Raw genomic sequence first — 20964 nt, 5'->3', positions numbered from 1 at the left:
GTCACTGTAACAGCCCATACCGAGACGGTATCACCCTTCAACATTACACAAATGCACCGCTCACTGAGGCAATTACCCGCACCTCACCCTGACACAGGCAAACCCATGAACGTGATACCAACACCTAAATTCACAATGACACCGCCATAGTACTCTCTGTGACACCATCACACACCTCAGCGTGACCCTCTCACACAAACCGTGGCCAGGACATATCCCTCAACGTGACACAGACACAACCCTGTCTGTGAGACCAGCACAAGCCACACCGTGACACAGATATAACACCCACGGTGACAACACAAGGCCCCTCACCCTGACATTTTCCTCGCCTTGACATCGAGATTCACTTTACTGTGACCCGGTACACCTCCCGCCGGTGCACAGAATCTCCTATCACAGTGACAAGGACACGTCACTCACAGCAACTCGGACATGCCCCGCACGATACTGACGCAAACCCCATGGTAACAACAGCAAAACCTTCACCGGGACATTGATAACCCCTCAGCGTGACATAGACACGCCCCTCAAGGTGGCGACGACGCCTCTCACTGAGACACCAGCACATCGTTCAGAGTGACACCCTTTACCGTGACACTGACACAACACTCTCTGTGACCCGTTCGGTAGCGTGACGCTGACTCACGTGTCACTGTAAACGCTAAACTTACTTCACCATCTCTCTCAGTTTCACAGATTCGTCAGTCTTACGAAACATGTCACCGAAACGCTAATCTGTCCGTTCTTAAACGAATGCACAGCGATCTCCGTCACCAGTTCACTGAGATGGAAACGAAGTACAGATCTGTCAACGAAACCAAGGATCAAATCTGTGAATTGTTGACCAGCAGAAGAGGTGAGTCATCATCCCCCTCTTTCACCCGCTCCTCATCACAGGGCAGGCATGGAGAGAGGAAGCGTCACTCTGTGCTTGACATCGGGAGTGTGTGAAGAGATGGAACGGAAAATGCTTCACTCTGTGTTTGACCCGGCGAGAATGATGGGACTGCGTGGAGGGAGTTTCCCTCTGTCACTGAATCTAGGAGAGTGTGATGGGACGTTGTGGAGGTGGATTCACTCTGTTTTTGAACACGGGGTTGTGAGACGTAACATTGTTGCTTCACTCGATGTCTCACTCCGGGAGTGTCTGATGGGACAGTATGGATCCATATTCGCTCTGTGTCTGACAGGGGGATTGTGTGATGGGACACTGCCCAGAGGGATACCGCATGTCTGACCCGTGAATTATGTTATGAGACCGTGGAGAGAGAGTTTCACACTGACCCCGGGAGTGTGTGAGGGCCGGTGTGCAAGGGAGGGTGCAGAGGAGTAACACTCAGAAACTGAACCCGGCAGAGTGTGACAGGACGTTGTGCAGGAAACATCACTTCACATCTGGTCCGTGTCTGACTCCGAGATTGTTTGATGGGACAATGTAGACGGAAGATTCACAACACGTCTGACCTCGGGCGTTTATAAAAGGCAGTGTGCACGGAGCTTCTCTCCACGTCTGACACCCGGCGTTTATAAAAGGCAGTGTGCATGGAGCTTCACTCCACGTCTGACCCCGGGCGTTTATAAAAGTCAGTGTGCACAGAGCTTCACTCCACGTCTGACCCCGGGCGTTTATTTAAGTCAGTGTGCACAGAGCTTCACTCCACGTCTGACCCCGGGCGTTTATAAAAGGCAGTGTGCAGGGAGCTTCACTCCACGTCTGACCCTGGGCGTTTATAAAAGGCAGTGTGCACGGAGCTTCACTCCACGTCTGACCCCGGGCGTTTATAACAGGCAGTGTGCACGGAGCCTCAGTCCACGTCTGACCCCGGGCGTTTATAAAAGGCAGTGTGCATGGAGCTTCACTCCACGTCTGACCCCGGGCGTTTATAAAAGGCAGTGTGCACGGAGCTTCACTCCACGTCTGACCCCGGGCGTTTATAAAAGGCAGTGTGCACGGAGCTTCTCTCCACGTCTGACCCCGGGTGTTTATAAAAGGCAGTGTGCACGGAGCTTCACTCCACGTCTGACTCCGGGTGTTTATAAAAGGCAGTGTGCAGGGAGATTCACTCCACGTCTGACCCCGGGCGTTTATAAAAGGCGGTGTGCAGGGAGCTTCACTCCACGTCTGACCCCGGCCGTTTATAAAAGTCAGTGTGCATGGAGCTTCACTACACGTCTGACCCCGGGCGTTTATAAAAGGCAGTGTGCACGGAGCTTCACTCCACGTCTGACCTCGGGCGTTTATAAAAGGCAGTGTGCACGGAGCTTCACTCCACGTCTGACCTCGGGAGTTTATAAAAGGCAGTGTGCACGGAGCTTCACTCCACGTCTGACCCCGGGCGTTTATAAAAGGCAGTGTGCAGGGAGCTTCACTCCACGTCTGACCCCGGGCGTTTATAAAAGGCAGTGTGCACGGAGCTTCACTCCACGTCTGACTCCGGGTGTTTATAAAAGGCAGTGTGCAGGGAGATTCACTCCACGTCTGACCCCGGGCGTTTATAAAAGTCAGTGTGCACGGAGCTTCAATACACGTCTGACCCCGGGCGTTTATAAAAGGAAGTGTGCACGGAGCTTCACTCCACGTCTGACCTCGGGCGTTTATAAAAGGCAGTGTGCACGGAGCTTCACTCCACGTCTGACCCCGGGCGTTTATAAAAGGCAGTGTGCACGGAGCTTCACTCCACGTCTGACCTCGGGAGTTTATAAAAGGCAGTGTGCACGGAGCTTCACTCCACGTCTGACCCCGGGCGTTTATAAAAGGTAGTGTGCACGGAGCTTCACTCCACGTCTGACCCCGGGCGTTTATAAAAGGCAGTGTGCACGGAGCTTCACTCCAAGTCTGACCCCGGGCGTTTATAAAAGGCAGTGTGCAGGGAGCTTCACTCCACGTCTGACCCCGGGCGTTTATAAAAGGCAGTGTGCACGGAGCTTCACTCCACGTCTGACCACGGGCGTTTATAAAAGGCAGTGTGCAGGGAGCTTCACTCCACGTCTGACCCCGGGCGTTTATAAAAGGCGGTGTGCAGGGAGCTTCACTCCACGTCTGACCCCGGGCGTTTATAAAAGGCAGTGTGCACGGAGCTTCACTCCACGTCTGACCCCGGGCGTTTGTAAAAGTCAGTGTGTACGGAGCTTCACTCCACGTCTGACCCCGGGCGTTTATAAAAGACAGTGTGCACGGAGCTTCACTCCATGTCTGACGCCGGGCGTTTATAAAATGCAGTGTACAGGGAGCGTCACTCCACGTCTGACACCGCGCGTTTATAAAATGCAGTGTACAGGGAGCTTCACTCCACGTCTGACCCCGGGGATTTATAAAAATCAGTGTGCATGGAGCCTCACTCCACGTCTGACCCCGGGCGCTTATAAAAGGCATTGTGCACGGTGCTTCACTCCACGTCTGAACCCGGGCGCTTATAAAAGGCAGTGTGCACGGAGCTTCACTCCACGTCTGACCCCGGGTCTTTATAAAAGTCAGTGTGCATGGAGCCTCACTCCACGTCTGACCCCGGGCGCTTATAAAAGGCAGTGTGCACGGTGCTTCACTCCACGTCTGACCCCGGGCGCTTATAAAAGGCAGTGTGCACGGTGCTTCACTCCACGTCTGACCCCGGGCGCTTATAAAAGTCAGTGTGGACGGAGCTTCACTCCACGTCTGACCCCGGGGATTTATAAAAGTCAGTGTGCATGGAGCCTCACTCCACGTCTGACCCCGGGCGCTTATAAAAGACAGTGTGCACGGTGCTTCACTCCACGTCTAACCCCGGGCGTTTATAAAAGGCAGTGTGCACGGAGCTTCACTCCACGTCTGACCCCGGGCCTTTATAAAAGGCTGTGTGCACGGAGCTTCACTCCACGTCTGACCCCGGGCGTTTATAAAAGGCTGTGTGCACGGAGCTTCACTCCACGTCTGACCCCGGGTTTTTATAAAAGGCAGTGTGCACGGAGCTTCACTCCACGTCTGACCCCGGGCGTTTATAAAAGGCTGTGTGCACGGAGCTTCACTCCACGTCTGACCCCGGGTCTTTATAAAAGGCTGTGTGCACGGAGCTTCACTCCACGTCTGACCCCGGGCGTTTATAAAAGGCTGTGTGCACGGAGCTTCACTCCACGTCCGACCCCGGGCGTTTATAAAAGGCAGTGTGCACGGAGCTTCACTCCACGTCTGACCCCGGGCGTTTATAAAAGGCAGTGTGCACGGAGCTTCCCTCCACGTCTGACCCCGGGCGTTTCTAAAAGGCTGTGTGCACGGAGCTTCACTCCACGTCTGACCCCGGGTGTTAATAAAAGGCAGTGTGCACGGAGCTTCACTCCACGTCTGACCCCGTGTGTTTATAAAAGGCAGTGAGCACGGAGCTTCACTCCACGTCTGACCCCGGGCGTTTATAAAAGGCAGTCTGCACGGAGCTTCACTCCACGTCTGACCCCGGGCGTTTATAACAGGCAGTGTGCACGGAGCTTCACTCCACGTCTGACCCCGGGTGTTTATAAAAGGCAGTGTGCACGGAGCTTCACTCCACGTCTGACCCCGGGCGTTTATAAAAGGCAGTGTGCACGGAGCTTCAGTCCACGTCTGACCCCGGGCGTTTATAAAAGGCAGTGTGCGGGGAGCTTCACTCCACGTCTGACCCCGGGCGATTATAAACGGCAGTGTGCGGGGAGCTTCACTCCACGTCTGACCCCGGGCGTTTATAAAAGGCAGTGTGCACGGAGCTTCACTCCACGTCTGACCCCGGGCGTTTATAAAAGGCAGTGTGTATGGAGCTTCACTTCACGTCTGACCCTGGAAGTTTATAAAAGGCAGTGTGCACGGAGCTTCACTCCACGTCTGCCGCTGGGCGTTTATAAAAGGCAGTGTGCACGGAGCTTCACTCCACGTCTGACCCCGGGCGTTTATAAAAGGCAGTGTGCACGGAGCTTCACTCCACGTCTGCCGCTGGGCGTTTATAAAAGGCAGTGTGCACGGAGCTTCACTCCACGTCTGACCCCGGGCGATTATAAAAGACAATGTGGGGGGAGCTTCACTCCACGTCTGACCCCGGGCGTTTATAAAAGGCAGTGTGCACGGAGCTTCACTCCACGTCTGACCCCGGGCGTTTATAAAAGGCAGTGCGCATGGAGCTTCACTCCACGTCTGACCCCGGGCGTTATTAAAAGGCAGTGTGCACGGAGCTTCACTCCACGTCTGACCCCGGGCGTTTATAAAAGGCAGTGTGCATGGAGCTTCACTACACCTCTGACCCCGGGCGTTTATAAAAGGCAGTGTGCACGGAGCTTCACTCCACGTCTGACCCCGGGCGTTCATAAAAGTCAGTGTGCCCGGAGCTTCACTCCACGTCTGACCCCGGGCGTTTATAAAAGGCAGTGTGCACGGAGCTTCACTCCACGTCTGACCCCGGGCGTTTATAAAAGGCAGTGTGCACGGAGCTTCACTCCACGTCTGACCCCGGGCGTTTATAAAAGGCAGTGTGCATGGAGCTTCTGTCCACGTATGACCCCGGGCGTTTATAAAAGGCAGTGTGCACGGAGCTTCACTCCACTTCTGACCCGGGCGTTTATAAAAGGCAGTGTGCACGGAGCTTCACTCCACGTCTGACCCTGGGCGTTTATAAAATGCAGTGTGCACGGAGCTTCACTCCACGTCTGACCCCGGGCGTTTATAAGAGGCAGTGTGCACGGAGCTTCACTCCACGTCTGACCCCGGGAGTTTATAAGATACAGTGTGCATGGAGCTTCACTCAACGTCTGACCCCGGGCGTTTATAAAAGGCGGTGTGCAGGGAGCTTCACTCCACGTCTGACCCCTAGCGTTTATAAAAGGCGGTGTGCAGGGAGCTTCACTCCACGTCTGACCCCGGGCGTTTATAAAAGGCAATGTGCACGGAGCTTCACTCCACGTCTGACCACGGGCGTTTATAAAAGTCAGTGTGCATGGAGCTTCACTACACGTCTGAACCCGGGCGTTTATAAAAGGCAGTGTGCACGGAGCTTCACTCCACGTCTGACCTCGGACGTTTAGAAAAGGTAGTGTGCACGGAGCTTCACTCCACGTCTGACCCCGGGCGTTTATAAAAGACAGTGTGCAGGGAGCTTCACTCCGCGTCTGACCCCGGGCGTTTATAAAAGGCAGTGTGCACGGAGCTTCACTCCACGTCTGACCCCGGGCGTTTATATAAGACAGTGTGCAGGGAGCTTCACTCCACGTCCGACCCCGGGCGTTTATAAAATCAGTGTGCACGGAGCTTCACTCCACGTCTGACCCCGGGCTTTTATAAAAGGCAGAGTGCACGGAGCTTCACTCCACGTCTGACCCCGGGCGTTTATAAAAGACAGTGTGCACGGAGCTTCACTCCACGTCTGACCCCGGGCGTTTATAAAAGGCAGTGTGCAGGGAGCTTCACTCCACGTCTGACCCCGGGCGTTTATAAAAGACAGTGTGCACGGAGCTTCACTCCACGTCTGACCCCGGGCGTTTATAAAAGGCAGTGTGCACGGAGCTTCTCTCCACGTCTGACCCCGGCAGTTTATAAAAGGCAGTGTGCACGGAGCTTCACTCCACGTCTGACCCCGGGCGTTTATAAAAGGCAGTGTGCACGGAGCTTCACTCCACGTCTGACCCCGGGCGTTTATAAAAGGCAGTGTGCACGGAGCTTCACTCCACGTCTGACCCCGGGCGTTTATAAAAGGCAGTGTGCACGGAGCTTCACTCCACGTCTGACCCCGGGCGTTTATAAAAGGCAGTGTGCACGGAGCTTCACTCCACGTCCTACCCGGGGCGTTTATAAAAGGCAGTGTGCACGGAGCTTCACTCCGCGTCTGACCTCGGGCGTTTATAAAAGGCAGTGTGCATGGAGCTTCACTCCGCGTCTGACCCCGGGCGTTTATAAAAGGCAGTGTGCACGGAGCTTCACTCCACGTCTGACCCCGGGCGTTTATAAAAGGCAGTGTGCACGGAGCCTCACTCCACGGCTGACTCCGGGCGTTTATAATAGGCAGTGTGCACGGAGCTTCACTCCACGTCTGACCCCGGGCGTTTATAAAAGGCAGTGTGCACGGAGCTTCACACCACGTCTGACCCCGGGCGTTTATAAAAGGCAGTGTGCACGGAGCTTCACTCCACGTCTGTTCCCGGGCGTTTATAAAAGGCAGTGTGCACGGAGCTTCACTCCACGTCTGACCCCGGGAGTTTATAAAAGGCAGTGTGCACGGAGCTTCACTCCACGTCTGACCCCGGGCGTTTATAAAAGGCAGTGTGCACGGAGCTTCACACCACGTCTGACCCCGGGCGTTTATAAAAGGCAGTGTGCACGGAGCTTCACTCCACGTCTGACCCCGGGCGTTTATAAAAGTCAGTGTGCATGGAGCTTCACTCGACGTCTGACCCCGGGAGTTTATAAAAGGCAGTGTGCACGGAGCTTCACACCACGTCTGACCCCGGGCGTTTATAAAAGGCAGTGTGCATGGAGCTTCACTCCACGTCTGACACCGGCGTTTATAAAAGGCAGTGTACACGGAGCCTCACTGCACGTCTGACCCCGGACGTTTATAAAAGGCAGTGTTCACGGAGCTTCACTCCACGTCTGACCCCGGGCGTTTATAAAAGGCAGTGTGCACGGAGCTTCACTCCACGTCTGACCCCGGGAGTTTATAAAAGGCAGTGTGCATGGAGCTTCACTCCACGTCTGACCCCGGGAGTTTATAAAAGGCAGTGTGCACGGAGCTTCACACCACGTCTGACCCCGGGCGTTTATAAAAGGCAGTGTGCATGGAGCTTCACTCCACGTCTGACACCGGCGTTTATAAAAGGCAGTGTACACGGAGCCTCACTGCACGTCTGACCCCGGGCGTTTATAAAAGGCAGTGTGCAGGGAGCCTCACTCCACGTCTGACCCCGGGCGTTTATAACAGGCAGTGTGCACGGAGCTTCTGTCCACGTCTGACCCCGGGCGTTTATAAAAGGCAGTGTGCACGGAGCTTCACTCCACGTCTGACCCCGGGCGTTTATAAAAGGCAGTGTACAGGGAGCCTCACTCCACGTCTGACCCCGGGCGTTTATAAAAGGCAGTGTGCACGGCGCTTCACTCCACGTCTGACCCCGGGCGTTTATAAAAGACAGTGTGCACGGAGCCTCACTCCACATCTGACCCCGGGCGTATATAATAGGCAGTGTGCACGGCGCTTCACTCCACGTCTGACCCCGGGCGTTTATAAAAGGCTGTGTGCACAGAGCTTCACTCCACGTCTAACTCTGGGCGTTTATAAAAGGCAGTGTGCACGGCGCTTCACTCCACGTCTGACCCCGGGCGTTTATAAAAGGCAGTGTGCACGGAGCTTCACTCCACGTCTGACCCCGGGCGTTTATAAAAGTCAGTGTACACGGAGCCTCACTCTACATCTGACCCCGGGCGTTTATAAAAGGCAGTGTGCACGGCGCTTCACTCCACGTCTGACCCCGGGCGTTTATAAAAGGCTGTGTGCACAGAGCTTCACTCCACGTCTAACTCTGGGCGTTTATAAAAGGCAGTGTGCACGGCGCTTCACTCCACGTCTGACCCCGGGCGTTTATAAAAGGCAGTGTGCACGGAGCTTCACTCCACGTCTGACCCCGGGCGTTTATAAAAGGCAGTGTGCACGGAGCTTCACTCCACGTCTGACCCCGGGCGTTTATAAAAGGCAGTGTGCGCGGAGCTTCACTCCACGTCTGACCCCGGGCGTTTATAAAAGGCAGTGTGCACGGAGCATCACTCCACGTCTGACCCCGGGCGTTTATAAAAGGCAGTGTGCACGGATCTTCAGTCCACGTCTGACCCCGGGCGTTTATAAAAGGCAGTGTACACGGAGCCTCACTCCACGTCTGATCCCGGGCATTTATAAAAGGCAGTGTGCACGGAGCTTCACTCCACGTCTGACCCCGGGCGTTTATAAAAGGCAGTGTGCACGGAGCTTCATTCCACGTCTGACCCCGTGCGTTTATAAAAGGCAGTGTGCACGGAGCTTCACTCCACGTCTGACCCCGGGCGTTTATAAAAGGCAGTGTGCACGGAGCTTCATTCCACGTCTGACCCCGGGCGTTTATAAAAGGCAGTGTGCACGGAGCTTCACTCCACGTCTAACCCCGGGCGTTTATAACAGGCAGTGTGCACGGAGCTTCTCTCCACGTCTGACCCTGGGCGTTTATAAAATGCAGTGTACACGGAGCCTCACTCTACATCTGACGCCGGGCGTTTATAAAAGGCAGCGTGCACGGCCATTCACTCCACGTCTGACCCCGGGCGTTTATAAAAGGCAGTGTGCACGGCGCTTCACTCCACGTCTGACCCCGGGCGTTTATAAAAGGCAGTGTACGCGGAACTTCACTCCACGTCTGACCCCGGACGTTTATAAAAGGCAGTGTTCACGGAGCTTCACTCCACGTCTGTTCCCGGGCGTTTATAAAAGGCAGTGTGCACGGAGCTTCACTGCACGTCTGACCCCGGGCGTTTATAAAAGTCAGTGTGCATGGAGCTTCACTCCACGTCTGACCCCGGGAGTTTATAAAAGGCAGTGTGCACGGAGCTTCACACCACGTCTGACCCCGGGCGTTTATAAAAGGCAGTGTGCATGGAGCTTCACTCCACGTCTGACACCGGCGTTTATAAAAGGCAGTGTACACGGAGCCTCACTGCACGTCTGACCCCGGGCGTTTATAAAAGGCAGTGTGCAGGGAGCCTCACTCCACGTCTGACCCCGGGCGTTTATAAAAGGCAGTGTGCACGGCGCTTCACTCCACGTCTGACCCCGGGCGTTTATAAAAGGCAGTGTGCACGGAGCTTCTGTCCACGTCTGACCCCGGGCGTTTATAAAAGGCAGTGTGCACGGAGCCTCACTGCACGTCTGACCCCGGGCGTTTATAAAAGGCAGTGTGCACGGAGCCTCACTGCACGTCTGACCCCGGGCGTTTATAAAAGGCAGTGTACACGGAGCCTCACTGCACGTCTGACCCCGGGAGTTTATAAAAGGCAGTGTGCAGGGAGCCTCACTCCACGTCTGACCCCGGGCGTTTATAAAAGGCAGTGTGCACGGAGCTTCTGTCCACGTCTGACCCCGGGCGTTTATAAAAGGCAGTGTGCACGGAGCTTCACTCCACGTCTGACCCCGGGCGTTTATAAAAGGCAGTGTACAGGGAGCCTCACTCCACGTCTGACCCCGGGCGTTTATAAAAGGCAGTGTGCACGGCGCTTCACTCCACGTCTGACCCCGGGCGTTTATAAAAGACAGTGTGCACGGAGCCTCACTCCACATCTGACCCCGGGCGTATATAATAGGCAGTGTGCACGGCGCTTCACTCCACGTCTGACCCCGGGCGTTTATAAAAGGCTGTGTGCACAGAGCTTCACTCCACGTCTAACTCTGGGCGTTTATAAAAGGCAGTGTGCACGGCGCTTCACTCCACGTCTGACCCCGGGCGTTTATAAAAGGCAGTGTGCACGGAGCTTCACTCCACGTCTGACCCCGGGCGTTTATAAAAGTCAGTGTACACGGAGCCTCACTCTACATCTGACCCCGGGCGTTTATAAAAGGCAGTGTGCACGGAGCTTCACTCCACGTCTGACCCCGGGCGTTTATAAAAGGCAGTGTGCACGGAGCTTCACTCCACGTCTGACCCCGGGCGTTTATAAAAGGCAGTGTGCACGGAGCTTCACTCCACGTCTGACCCCGGGCGTTTATAAAAGGCAGTGTGCACGGAGCATCACTCCACGTCTGACCCCGGGCGTTTATAAAAGGCAGTGTGCACGGATCTTCAGTCCACGTCTGACCCCGGGCGTTTATAAAAGGCAGTGTACACGGAGCCTCACTCCACGTCTGATCCCGGGCATTTATAAAAGGCAGTGTGCACGGAGCTTCACTCCACGTCTGACCCCGGGCGTTTATAAAAGGCAGTGTGCACGGAGCTTCATTCCACGTCTGACCCCGTGCGTTTATAAAAGGCAGTGTGCACGGAGCTTCACTCCACGTCTGACCCCGGGCGTTTATAAAAGGCAGTGTGCACGGAGCTTCATTCCACGTCTGACCCCGGGCGTTTATAAAAGGCAGTGTGCACGGAGCTTCACTCCACGTCTAACCCCGGGCGTTTATAACAGGCAGTGTGCACGGAGCTTCTCTCCACGTCTGACCCTGGGCGTTTATAAAATGCAGTGTACACGGAGCCTCACTCTACATCTGACGCCGGGCGTTTATAAAAGGCAGTGTGCACGGCCATTCACTCCACGTCTGACCCCGGGCGTTTATAAAAGGCAGTGTGCACGGCGCTTCACTCCACGTCTGACCCCGGGCGTTTATAAAAGGCAGTGTACGCGGAACTTCACTCCACGTCTGACCCCGGGCGTTTATAAAAGGCAGTGTGCACGGAGCTTCACACGACGTCTGACGCCTGGAGTGTGTGATGGGTCCGTGGAGAGGGAGATTCAATCTGCGTCTGACCGTGTTAGTGTGTGATCGGAAGGTGCAGGTATCTTAAAACTGTGTCTCACCCCGTGTATGTACGATGGGACTCTGTGTTTGACACAGTGCGCCTGTGATGAGTAGCTATGTCGGGAATGGGGGTGGGTGAGAGGTTTTGGGTTTGGGGTCATGCGTGTGTCTGACACAGGGAACAGTGCCGCATGCCTGGAGAGTAGACATGACAGTGGTATACAAGATATTAAGTGGAATAGATAGTGGACAGCCAGCGCCTCTTTCTCAGGGCACCACTGTTCAACACAAGATGACATGGCTTTAAGGTAAGGGGAAGAAAGTTCACTGGGGCTATTAGAGGCAGGTATTTCACTCACTGAGTCAGTGGTGGAGACAGATACACCAGTGAAGTTTAATAAACTACTAGACAAGTATATGGAGGAATTTAAGGTAGGGGGTAATATGGGATGTAAAGATTGAGGGTCGGCATAACACTGTGGGCCGAAGGACCTGTAATGTACTGTGCTATTCTATGTTCTATGTTTTAGAGTTGCGAGGTAATGATGCTGCTCTAGAAAAGTCTGGTTAGGCCACACTTGGAGTACTGTGTCCAGTTCTGGTCGCTTCACTATAGAAAGGATGTGGAAGCATTGGAAAGGGTACAGAGGAGATTTACCAGGATCCTGCCTGGTTTAGAGAGTATGGATTATGATCAGAGATTAAGGGAGCTAGGGCTTTACCAAAAGAGAAGAAGGATGAGTGGAGACATGTCGGAGGTGCATAAGATATTAAGAGGAATGTATAGAGTGGATAGCCAGCGCCTCTTCTGCAGGGCACCACTGATCAGTACAAGAGGACATCGCTTTAAGGTAAGGGGTGGGAAGTTCAAGGGGGATATTAGAGGAAGGTTTTTTTACTCAGAGAGTGGTTGGTGTGTGGAATGCACTGCCTGAGCCAGTGGTGGAGACAGATATACTAGTGAAATTTAAGAGACTACTAGACAGGTATATGGAGGAAATTAAGGTAGGCGAATATATGGGAGGAAGGGTTAAAGTGTAGGCACAACATTGTGGGCCACACGGCCTGTACTGTGCTGTATTATTCTATGTCCCATGTTCTATTCACCCTGTGTCTTGATCCCGCAAGAGTGTGATGGATGGTGTGTAGAGAAATTCACTGTGTCTGATGCTTGTTAATTTACGATGAGACGTTGTGCGGGATGGTACCCCGTGGAGGGAATTTCACTTTGTGTGTCTCCCCGGGTGTGTGTGACAGGAAAGTTTGAAGGGAAATTCACTCTGTGTCTCACTGTTTCTTGTTCCTGATTTCCAGAGCAAACGTGTTCCAAGGACTGGCTCACAAATAAAGACCGGTGTTATTACGTATCCACGTTTCATACATCTTTCCAAAAAGCGAAGCAAGAATGTTCAAACCGTGATTCAAGGCTGCTGGAAATCAATTCAAGGGATGAAGCGGTATGTGTCACTGCACTAGAAGATCCCACAGTAACACGAGAATCATCACACTCTCCCGGGGTCAGACACAGCGTGAATCTCCCTCCACACTTTCCCATCACACACTCCCGGGGTCAGACACAGAGTGAATCTCCCTCCACACCGTCCCACCACAAACTGCCGGGGTCAGACTCAGAGTGAATCTCCCTCCACACTTTCCCATCACACACTCCCGGGGTCAGACACAGAGTGAATCTCCCTCCACACCGTCCCACCACAAACTGCCGGGGTCAGACTCAGAGTGAATCTCCCTCCACACTTTCCCATCACACACTGCCGGGGTCAGACTCAGAGTGAATCTCCTTCCAGGCAGACCCATCCCAGATTTCTGTTGTAATCAGCTGAGAGAAGCTCAGTACATATTTTTCGATTCTAGGCATTAATCAAGTAAATTTAACTTCCCAGCGCTTTGTATCCCACAATCTTCCGGACAACAACCTTGTTTACTGGATTGAAAAATGCGAAAACGGGTGAGATTATCACTAATCTGTGGGGTGAATATTGGTTATTGAGATAGTCCTGACGGGAGAAAATGGGATTAGTTTACGGACTGAAGTAGTTTCTTGGGAAAGGGGAGGGGCATTGGGATTTGTTTGTAGACTGTACGTGGGTAGGGGCTAGCGTGGTACAATGGGAACATTTTGGGTCCGACACGTGTCTGTCGGGGAAGGACAGGGCAGTGGGAATATTTCGGAAACTGCCAGGGGGCCGTGGGGAGAGATCAGTACACAGGGATTATTGTGGTACTGACGCAAGTAGGTGAGGATAGCGCGGTGCAGTGGGATCATTTTGGAGATCGTCGCCGGACTGTGGGGAGAGGGATCAACAGTGGGATTAGTTTGATGAATGACACGGATCTGAGGGGCGAGAGTAGGACACCTGGAGTAGTGTGGAGACCGATACGGGGGCGGTGGCAGTCAGTGGGTTAACGGAATTAGTTTGCGAATAGAGGCAAGGATGTGGGAGAGACGGTGCCAGTGGTATAAGTCTGGAGGCGGACCAGAGGCGGTGGGGAGAGCGCGGTGTAGTGGGATATGTCGGGAGACAGACACGAAGCTCTGGGTAGAGGAAGGGACAACGAGATGAACCTGGAGCCACACAGGGCTGAGGGAAGAGTGTGGAACAGTGGGATTCATTTCGGGACAGACATAGGTCTGTGGGGAGACTGGGACAGTGGGGTTTGTTCGGGGACTGAAACAGATCAGAGTGGGGAGGGTGGGCCTGTTCGATTCGTATGGGGACTGAAAGGGGTCTGTGGCGGGGAAGCGGTTCGGTGGGATTAGTTTGGGGGTTACGGGGCTGTGGGGAGACATTGGGTCAGTACGATTAGTTTGGGAACTGACATAGGATTGTGGGGAGACATTGGGACCGTGGTATTTTTCTGGGTGCCGGCACGGGACAGTGGGGAGAGAGTGGTTGACTGGGATGAGTTTGGGGACTGAAAGGGAACTGTGATGGGAAAGCGGTTCGGTGGGATCAGTTTGGGGGATACGGGGCTATGGGGAGACATTGGTTCAGTACGATTAGTTTGGGGACTGACACAGGATTGTGGGGAGACATTGGGACCGTGGTGTCTGCCTCGGTACTGACACTGCCGTGGGGGGAGAGTAGTTGAATGGGATGAGTTTGGGGACTCACACAGGCAATTAGGAGAGATCGAATTCATGGGATTAGCTTAGGGACGGTCTCGGCTCGGGTCCTCCACTGAAGCTGTTTTGTCTCTGTTGAAATTTATTAACCCTCCTGGTTAGGACTGTGGGCTGGAGTCTCCTGTACAAGGCGTCCCCGGGAACGCCCGAATGCATTCAGTGCGGAACGAGTAACACTTGTGTTGGTGATCGAAATTTCATCTGCGAGAGGTCGGCACCTTTGTTCCCGGACGTTCCTGAAAAGATCCAGGGTCTCTGTCAACAGCCAGTGGAGTCAACATGAATCAAGTGACTACCCCAATTTTCTCCTCCTTCTGTCCCGTTCACTCTCCCTCCTAAATCCTTTCAAATTCGCTCCCCACCCTCTCTGTCCCTCCTTTTGTCACCATCATATTATCCCCAGCAGACACCGACAAACCCCTCTCGCCGTCTATCCCCTTCGTTCTCGCCACTGCCCCCATACCGCTCTTCCTAGTTTCCTCTACTTCCTCTCTACCCCTCAGCTCCCCTTATTCCCTCGAACATTCACCGCCTGCACTTTCTGTGCTCCCTCTGCACTCCTCTTACACCTCTCTCCCCTTCCCTCCTCAGGAACTCTCTACCTCCACTCCCCGTTCTCTCTATACCCTCCGTCTCCCTGATCTCTCTCTCTCTCTTTCTCCTTTCCACTCACTCTCACCTCAATTCTGTCCCCTCTGGTGCTCGATAACCCAACCCTGAGTGAAAGTCTGTGCGCATTCCCACTGTCTGTGCCCCTCCCGGGTTTATGGAACTCTGTGAAGGTTATAACTACGCTCCAGTGAATAAAGTCCCAACCTTCCTTCCCTCCAACCATAAATCAGTCCTTCGAGTTTCGGCAATATCCCCGTAGAACTCCCTGTACAATAAATCCAGTTCACTGACATTTTTCCTAAAGCAGGGCGGCCTCACCGACGTCTTGTACCACGGGAACGTGACCTCCCGACTCCTGTACTCAGTGTGACTGGTAAAGACCAGCGTGCCAAGTGCCCTGTCCACCCTATCGGATGTTTTCCACCGGAAGCGCTATTTCAATTTTTATCTGAAGCTTATAACCCCTGGAATTTGTTCTTTTGAAGCATCAGTACGGAGCAAAGATGTACAATTAATGTAAATTTGATATATTAATAAACACCGCAGAAATGTCGACTTCTTGCTGATGCATTGAAAGATGTGATGGGGCAGGGGAAGAAGCGGTTCCTGAATCGCTGTGTGTGGGTGTTCTGTCTCCCGGAGCTGTCAAATACTCCCCCTGTAATACCACGTCCAATCCCGTTATCATTCCTGTGAACCTTCTCCAATGTCTCACATCCCCTGTGAGATAAGCGATCGAGACCTGTCCACAAAACTCCAAATGTGACCTCAACAGTGACGTATTAAGCCTGAGAATGACGTCCTTGCTTTGACGTTCCAGTCCTCTCGAAATGAATGCTGTCATCGCATTTGCCTTCATCACCGCCGGCTCAAGCTGCAGGTTAAACTTCTGGGAAGCTGCACGAAGTCTCCCAAATCCCTCTGCACCGCAGACTGTTTTTAACCCTTACACACAGTGCCGGTCATGTTTGACCCGTTTTGACATTTGACAACAGTAAAAACACCCTGAAGGTTTATACTTTTGTGCAGGTGCTACAAATGTTTGTACATTGAGGCTGGTTCGGGTCGGATTTGACCCGTATCTATTGAAATGGATTTTAGATCTCTGGAAAATTAAGAACATATTCATCACCCATTTATTAACGTCAGATAGGCTATTTATACATACGAAATAGATCTGCGGTTCAAACTTTGTATAGACACATGTTATGAGGGGATTCTTGGGCCGGCTCAAAATTGACCCAGACCATTCTGTGAAGGTATAGAATGTGAACAGGTTGCCTGGGTTAAAAAAAAAAATCCCTCACTTTAGAAAATATTCTACGATTTTTTTTTGAATGACCATACGATTCCCAGCACTGTATTCATTCTGCCACGTCTATTTTCATTCTCCTAATCTGTCTGAGCTCTTCTGCAGCCCCCCTGCTTCCTCAGCACAACCTGTCTCTCGGTAACGTTGCTACCGTCTGTGGTTTCCGGATGAGGGAGTCTATCATCCAGTTGCAGAGGGACGGACCCCAGCCCGGGATTTGGAGTCGCTGATTAAAACCGGGAGCACGTGCGCGCTGAATAATCCACATCCTGTCACGCGCACTCACAGTATCCGGGACAGAATTCCAGACGACTGGGATGGCGGAGCGCTGGGGATTGCTGAGAGGGGAGAGTGGAGGACGGAGGGGGTTTAGCTCTCCTATTGACCTGGGTAGTGTGCGAAGCGATTGTGTGGGTTTTGAGCTGGGGAGTTGCTGATGAACTAAACAATATCTGAACGGTGAGTGTGTGAAGGGAGGGGTAACAGGGAATTCACTCTGTGTCTGTACCAGAAAGAATGTGATGGGACAGTGTCGAGGGATCATCACGTGTTTGATGCCGGGGATCTGCCATGGGACGGTGTGCAGGGAGCTGTACTCTGTGTCTGCTCCGGAAAGTGTGTGATGGGACGGTGTGGAGGGATCTTCACACTGTGTCTGATCCCGGGAGTGTGTTTTAGCACGGCGTGCGGGGAGACGCACTCTGTGTCTGAGCCCAGCAGTGTGTGATGGGACAGTGTGGAGGGAGATTCAGTCTCTCTCTGACTCCGGAAATACGTTATACGACTGTGAGTGGGAGCTTCACTCCTTGTCTGACCCCGAACTTGTGTGATGTAATGTTGGTGAGGGAGCTTCACTCAGCGTCTGACTCCGGGTTCGGGAGCGAGGAAATGTGTGCATTATAAACCAGTGCCTCGCGTTTGTTTCAACAACAACCGATCCGCAAGGCGGGTTCATCAGCAAGAGAAAATAAAGATAGAAACATAGGAACATAGAAAACCTACAGCACAATGCAGGCCCTTCGGCCCACAATGTTGTGCCGAACACGTCCCTACCTTAAAAAAATTACTAGTCTTACCTATAACCCTCTATATTTCTAAGCTCCATGTACCTATCCAAAAGCCTCTTAAAAGGCCCTAACGTATCCGCCTCCACCACTGTTATCGGCAGCCCATTCCACGCACTCACCACTCTCTGAGTAAAAGACTTACCCCTGACATCGCCTCTGTACCTACTCCCCAGCACTTTAAACCTGTGTTTTCTGGTGGCAACCATTTCAGTCCCAGGAAAAAGCCTCTGACTATCCACACGATCAATGCCTCTCATCATCTTGTCGTTATACGATGACTCTCTGTCAGGTCATATTGGGAGGAAAATAGACCGAATGTTCAGTTCTTAGGAAACTGTGTGACGGTCCGGAGATTCAAAGGGTTAAATACTCCAGGCCCAGTACAGCGTCTCCCTGTGGCCAAGCGGCTCAATAACAGGTATACCAGTTTGTATACTTCTGGTCGGGAGAGACAGGTTAAAATGGCCAAGTGGAGATATATCTCACAGGTCAGGACGACACAAGAACATCCATGAATACAGCCAACGGTGACAGCGTTACTCCAAAAACAGGGTGCAAAACACATTGTCAGCATTCAGACACGGCAGAAAGCACAAAAATATGTATAAAATAGAAAAAAAATACCAACGCAGTTGAAGGCCTTGGGTCAACTGAATACCACTGATATCTGCAGTCGCCCTCAACAGAGGCTGTCTTCTGTCGAGCGAACACTGGGGGGCAGCACAGACTCCTGCCTGGAGGCCACGCCACACCGCTCTACCGTGTGCAGCTCCTTCACTTCCTCTGCCAGCGAGCAACTCTCTCAGTTTACACAGCAACTTGAGTTGAAATAATATCTCAGCGGCAATTCCTGGCATAAAAGAGGTCATAAAACTAGAGTTACAGGGGGGTGAAAACCGTAATGCCATCACAGATAGAAGAAAGGTTGTTGGAACAGATGCAGTTAAGGACTCAGACGAAGTCAGGAAGTAAAAGGTTGAGCCTGCTGGGGTTCATGTTCTGAGCTGCGTACGTTTCAATGCAGTACGTATTGCACGAAAAGCAGATGAGCTCAGGGAGGGGGGTCAAAGTCTGGAAGTATGGCATTGTAGCTAGTAGTGAGACTTTGTTGCAGGAGAGGTAGGATGGTTAGCTTAATATTCTGAGATTCGGCTGTTTTAGTCGTGCTAACGCGCAAACAATGCAAACATGAGGGGCAGCTTTACAGTCAGGGAAAATGTCACGGCGTGCCCAGTCAGGCAGACTGGGGAAACTCGTCCCGGTGGGGTTTTTTGGGAGGAACTGAGGAGTAAGGAAGGTATGAACTCGATCATGGGGCGATATTTTCAATCACCCGGGGATTCAGAGGAACAAATCTGTAGAGAAACATTAGGTTGTGATATTGGGTAATTGTAACAGGTATTATCTGTGAGCTCCATACCGTGAAAGGACCAGTGGAGTAGTTTCTCAAATGTTTTCAAGAAAGTTTCCTTAATCAGTAGGTAGATAATTCCAAAAAACAATACTGGATCTCCTCCTCCGGAATGGAACAAGGCAGGTGACAAACGTTTTGTGCATGTGACAAATTTGCATCACGTGATGATATTGCCATTAGATTCAAGGTGATTATGGAAAAGGGTATTTATGTCCTCGGGTTTAGTTCTAAATTGAATGAAGGCTGACTTCTTTGGCGGCAGGAATGATCTGGCAAGTGTCGATTCGGCCAGGCTGTTTTCTGGCAAAGATGTACCTTATAAGTTGGAGCCCAAGCGCTGTTTCATAAGAATACTGGGAGGTGTCGGATCACAAACAACAGTGCTGGAAATGGATCTTCTACGGTTGAGCACTGAGTGCTCAGCACGAACTCTTGAATTACACACTTTCCAGGAAGGAATGCGACAGACAATAATTGGCAGTCCGAGTTTTTAAATTGAAAGTGACAGCTACGCACACTCCAAATGAGGACACACCAGAGCCTGAAAATTAAATCCCTTGCCTGGGAAATGAATGTGAACCTATTATTTGCCTTCCTCAAAACCGAGTCCTTCAACAGTCCAGCCTGTTGGTGGCAAGGGTTTTCAGTGCCCTACCAGGTACACATTCGGAACCCGGTGACCTGCGAGAGGTCAGTCACCTGAGGGATGATTCTTACATCGGCCTTCGAGACAGACGTCACAGAAGAGAAGGGGCCGAGCAGAGCCGAACTTGGTGCCCCTCTCGACGTCTTTTTCAACAGCAAGGAGACTTCTCAACTCGAATATTTACTCAACTACAACCTTCTTCGTCTCCGTTATCTCCTCTCTCTCCGACATCCGAACAGTTTTATGTTACCCCATCCATCCGCTAAACCTTCCCCGACTCCGTGACTCCCCCTTACTGTGCACCACTACCCATTTCAGTTGTTCCTACTTCTCCTGCTATTCCTCACCTCCGTCTCGGTCAATCTCTCCCTCTCCCCAACTCTCGGTTGGTCTCAGGACAGATCCATTGAGATGCTGACACCCGGCAACACAGGAACCTAAAATCAGACCATGAGATATAGGAGCAGAATTAGGCCATCGAGTCTGCTGCGCCATTTCATCATGTCTGATCCAGGTCCCCCTCAGCCCCAATCTCCTGCCTTTTCACCGTATTCCTTCATGGTCTGAGTAATCAACAATCTGTCCACCCTCTGACGTCAATATATCTAAAGTCAGACTCCACAGCCGCCTGTGTAACCTGTTCTACAGATTTACCATACTGTGAGGAAATAAATTCCTCCTGTGATGGGATCTTATGTTCATTCGCTATTGGACTGTGCCTTTAAGGAGAGGAGAGAGAGAGAGAGAGAAGAGAGAGAGAGAGAGAGAGAGGAGAGAGAGGCGAGAGAGAGAGAGAGAGAGATGAGAGAGAGAGAGAGAGAGAGAGAGAGAGAGAGAGAGAGAGGAGAGAGAGAGAGAGGAGAGAGTGAGAGAGAGAGAGTGAGAGACGGAATACAGTGTTACGAAAAGCAGCTGTCTTCTGCTGCTGCCCGAGTTGCTATGGAGAGAGAGGAGGAGTTACATGATGGACAGCTGATGTTCAGCGTGTGTAAGGTCGACTGTCTTTTGTCCACTTGAATACGGATCAAGTGAGATTGATCAGAGGCCGTCACAGTGAGTGCAAGGGTGACGCTTTGCAAACTACCGGTGTGTTTAACCCTTGCCTGGGTTAGTAGATTTTACCACTGAAGACGGTACCCTTAGGGGAGTCACATTTGACTAACTTGAAGAATTCAGAGGAGAACCGCAAAGACCGACGACCCCTGTTTATTCAGATTACAAACACCTCTCTCTCAGCTCAGTTCTGTGGATTGAACTGAACTTTCTTACAGACCATCGTCAGACTGTAACTCTTGCCAGCCGAACTTGAATAAGTTCG

General features: G+C 52.3%; 1 protein-coding gene and 1 long non-coding RNA gene across 2 annotated transcripts in view; both read left to right on the top strand.

Moving 5' to 3' along the window:
* The first annotated feature begins 760 nt into the window (after positions 1–760).
* The window catches only part of LOC140720106 (C-type lectin domain family 17, member A-like), a 132973-nt gene continuing 112769 nt past the window's right edge, over positions 761–20964 (top strand). The window contains exon 1 of the mRNA XM_073035002.1: positions 761–859. Coding sequence (XP_072891103.1) covers positions 790–859 — 70 coding nt within the window. The 5' untranslated portion in view covers positions 761–789. The remainder of the gene's footprint in view (positions 860–20964) is intronic.
* LOC140720107 (uncharacterized) lies at positions 12777–15760 on the top strand. The gene is made up of 4 exons (XR_012097102.1): positions 12777–12907; positions 13352–13416; positions 14698–14883; positions 15515–15760. It is a non-coding gene; the product is annotated as an uncharacterized lncRNA (long non-coding RNA).

Source organism: Hemitrygon akajei, unplaced genomic scaffold (genome assembly GCF_048418815.1).
Source record: "Hemitrygon akajei unplaced genomic scaffold, sHemAka1.3 Scf000036, whole genome shotgun sequence".
Lineage (NCBI taxonomy): Eukaryota > Metazoa > Chordata > Chondrichthyes > Myliobatiformes > Dasyatidae > Hemitrygon > Hemitrygon akajei.
This window is presented reverse-complemented; position numbering and strand designations above follow the sequence as displayed.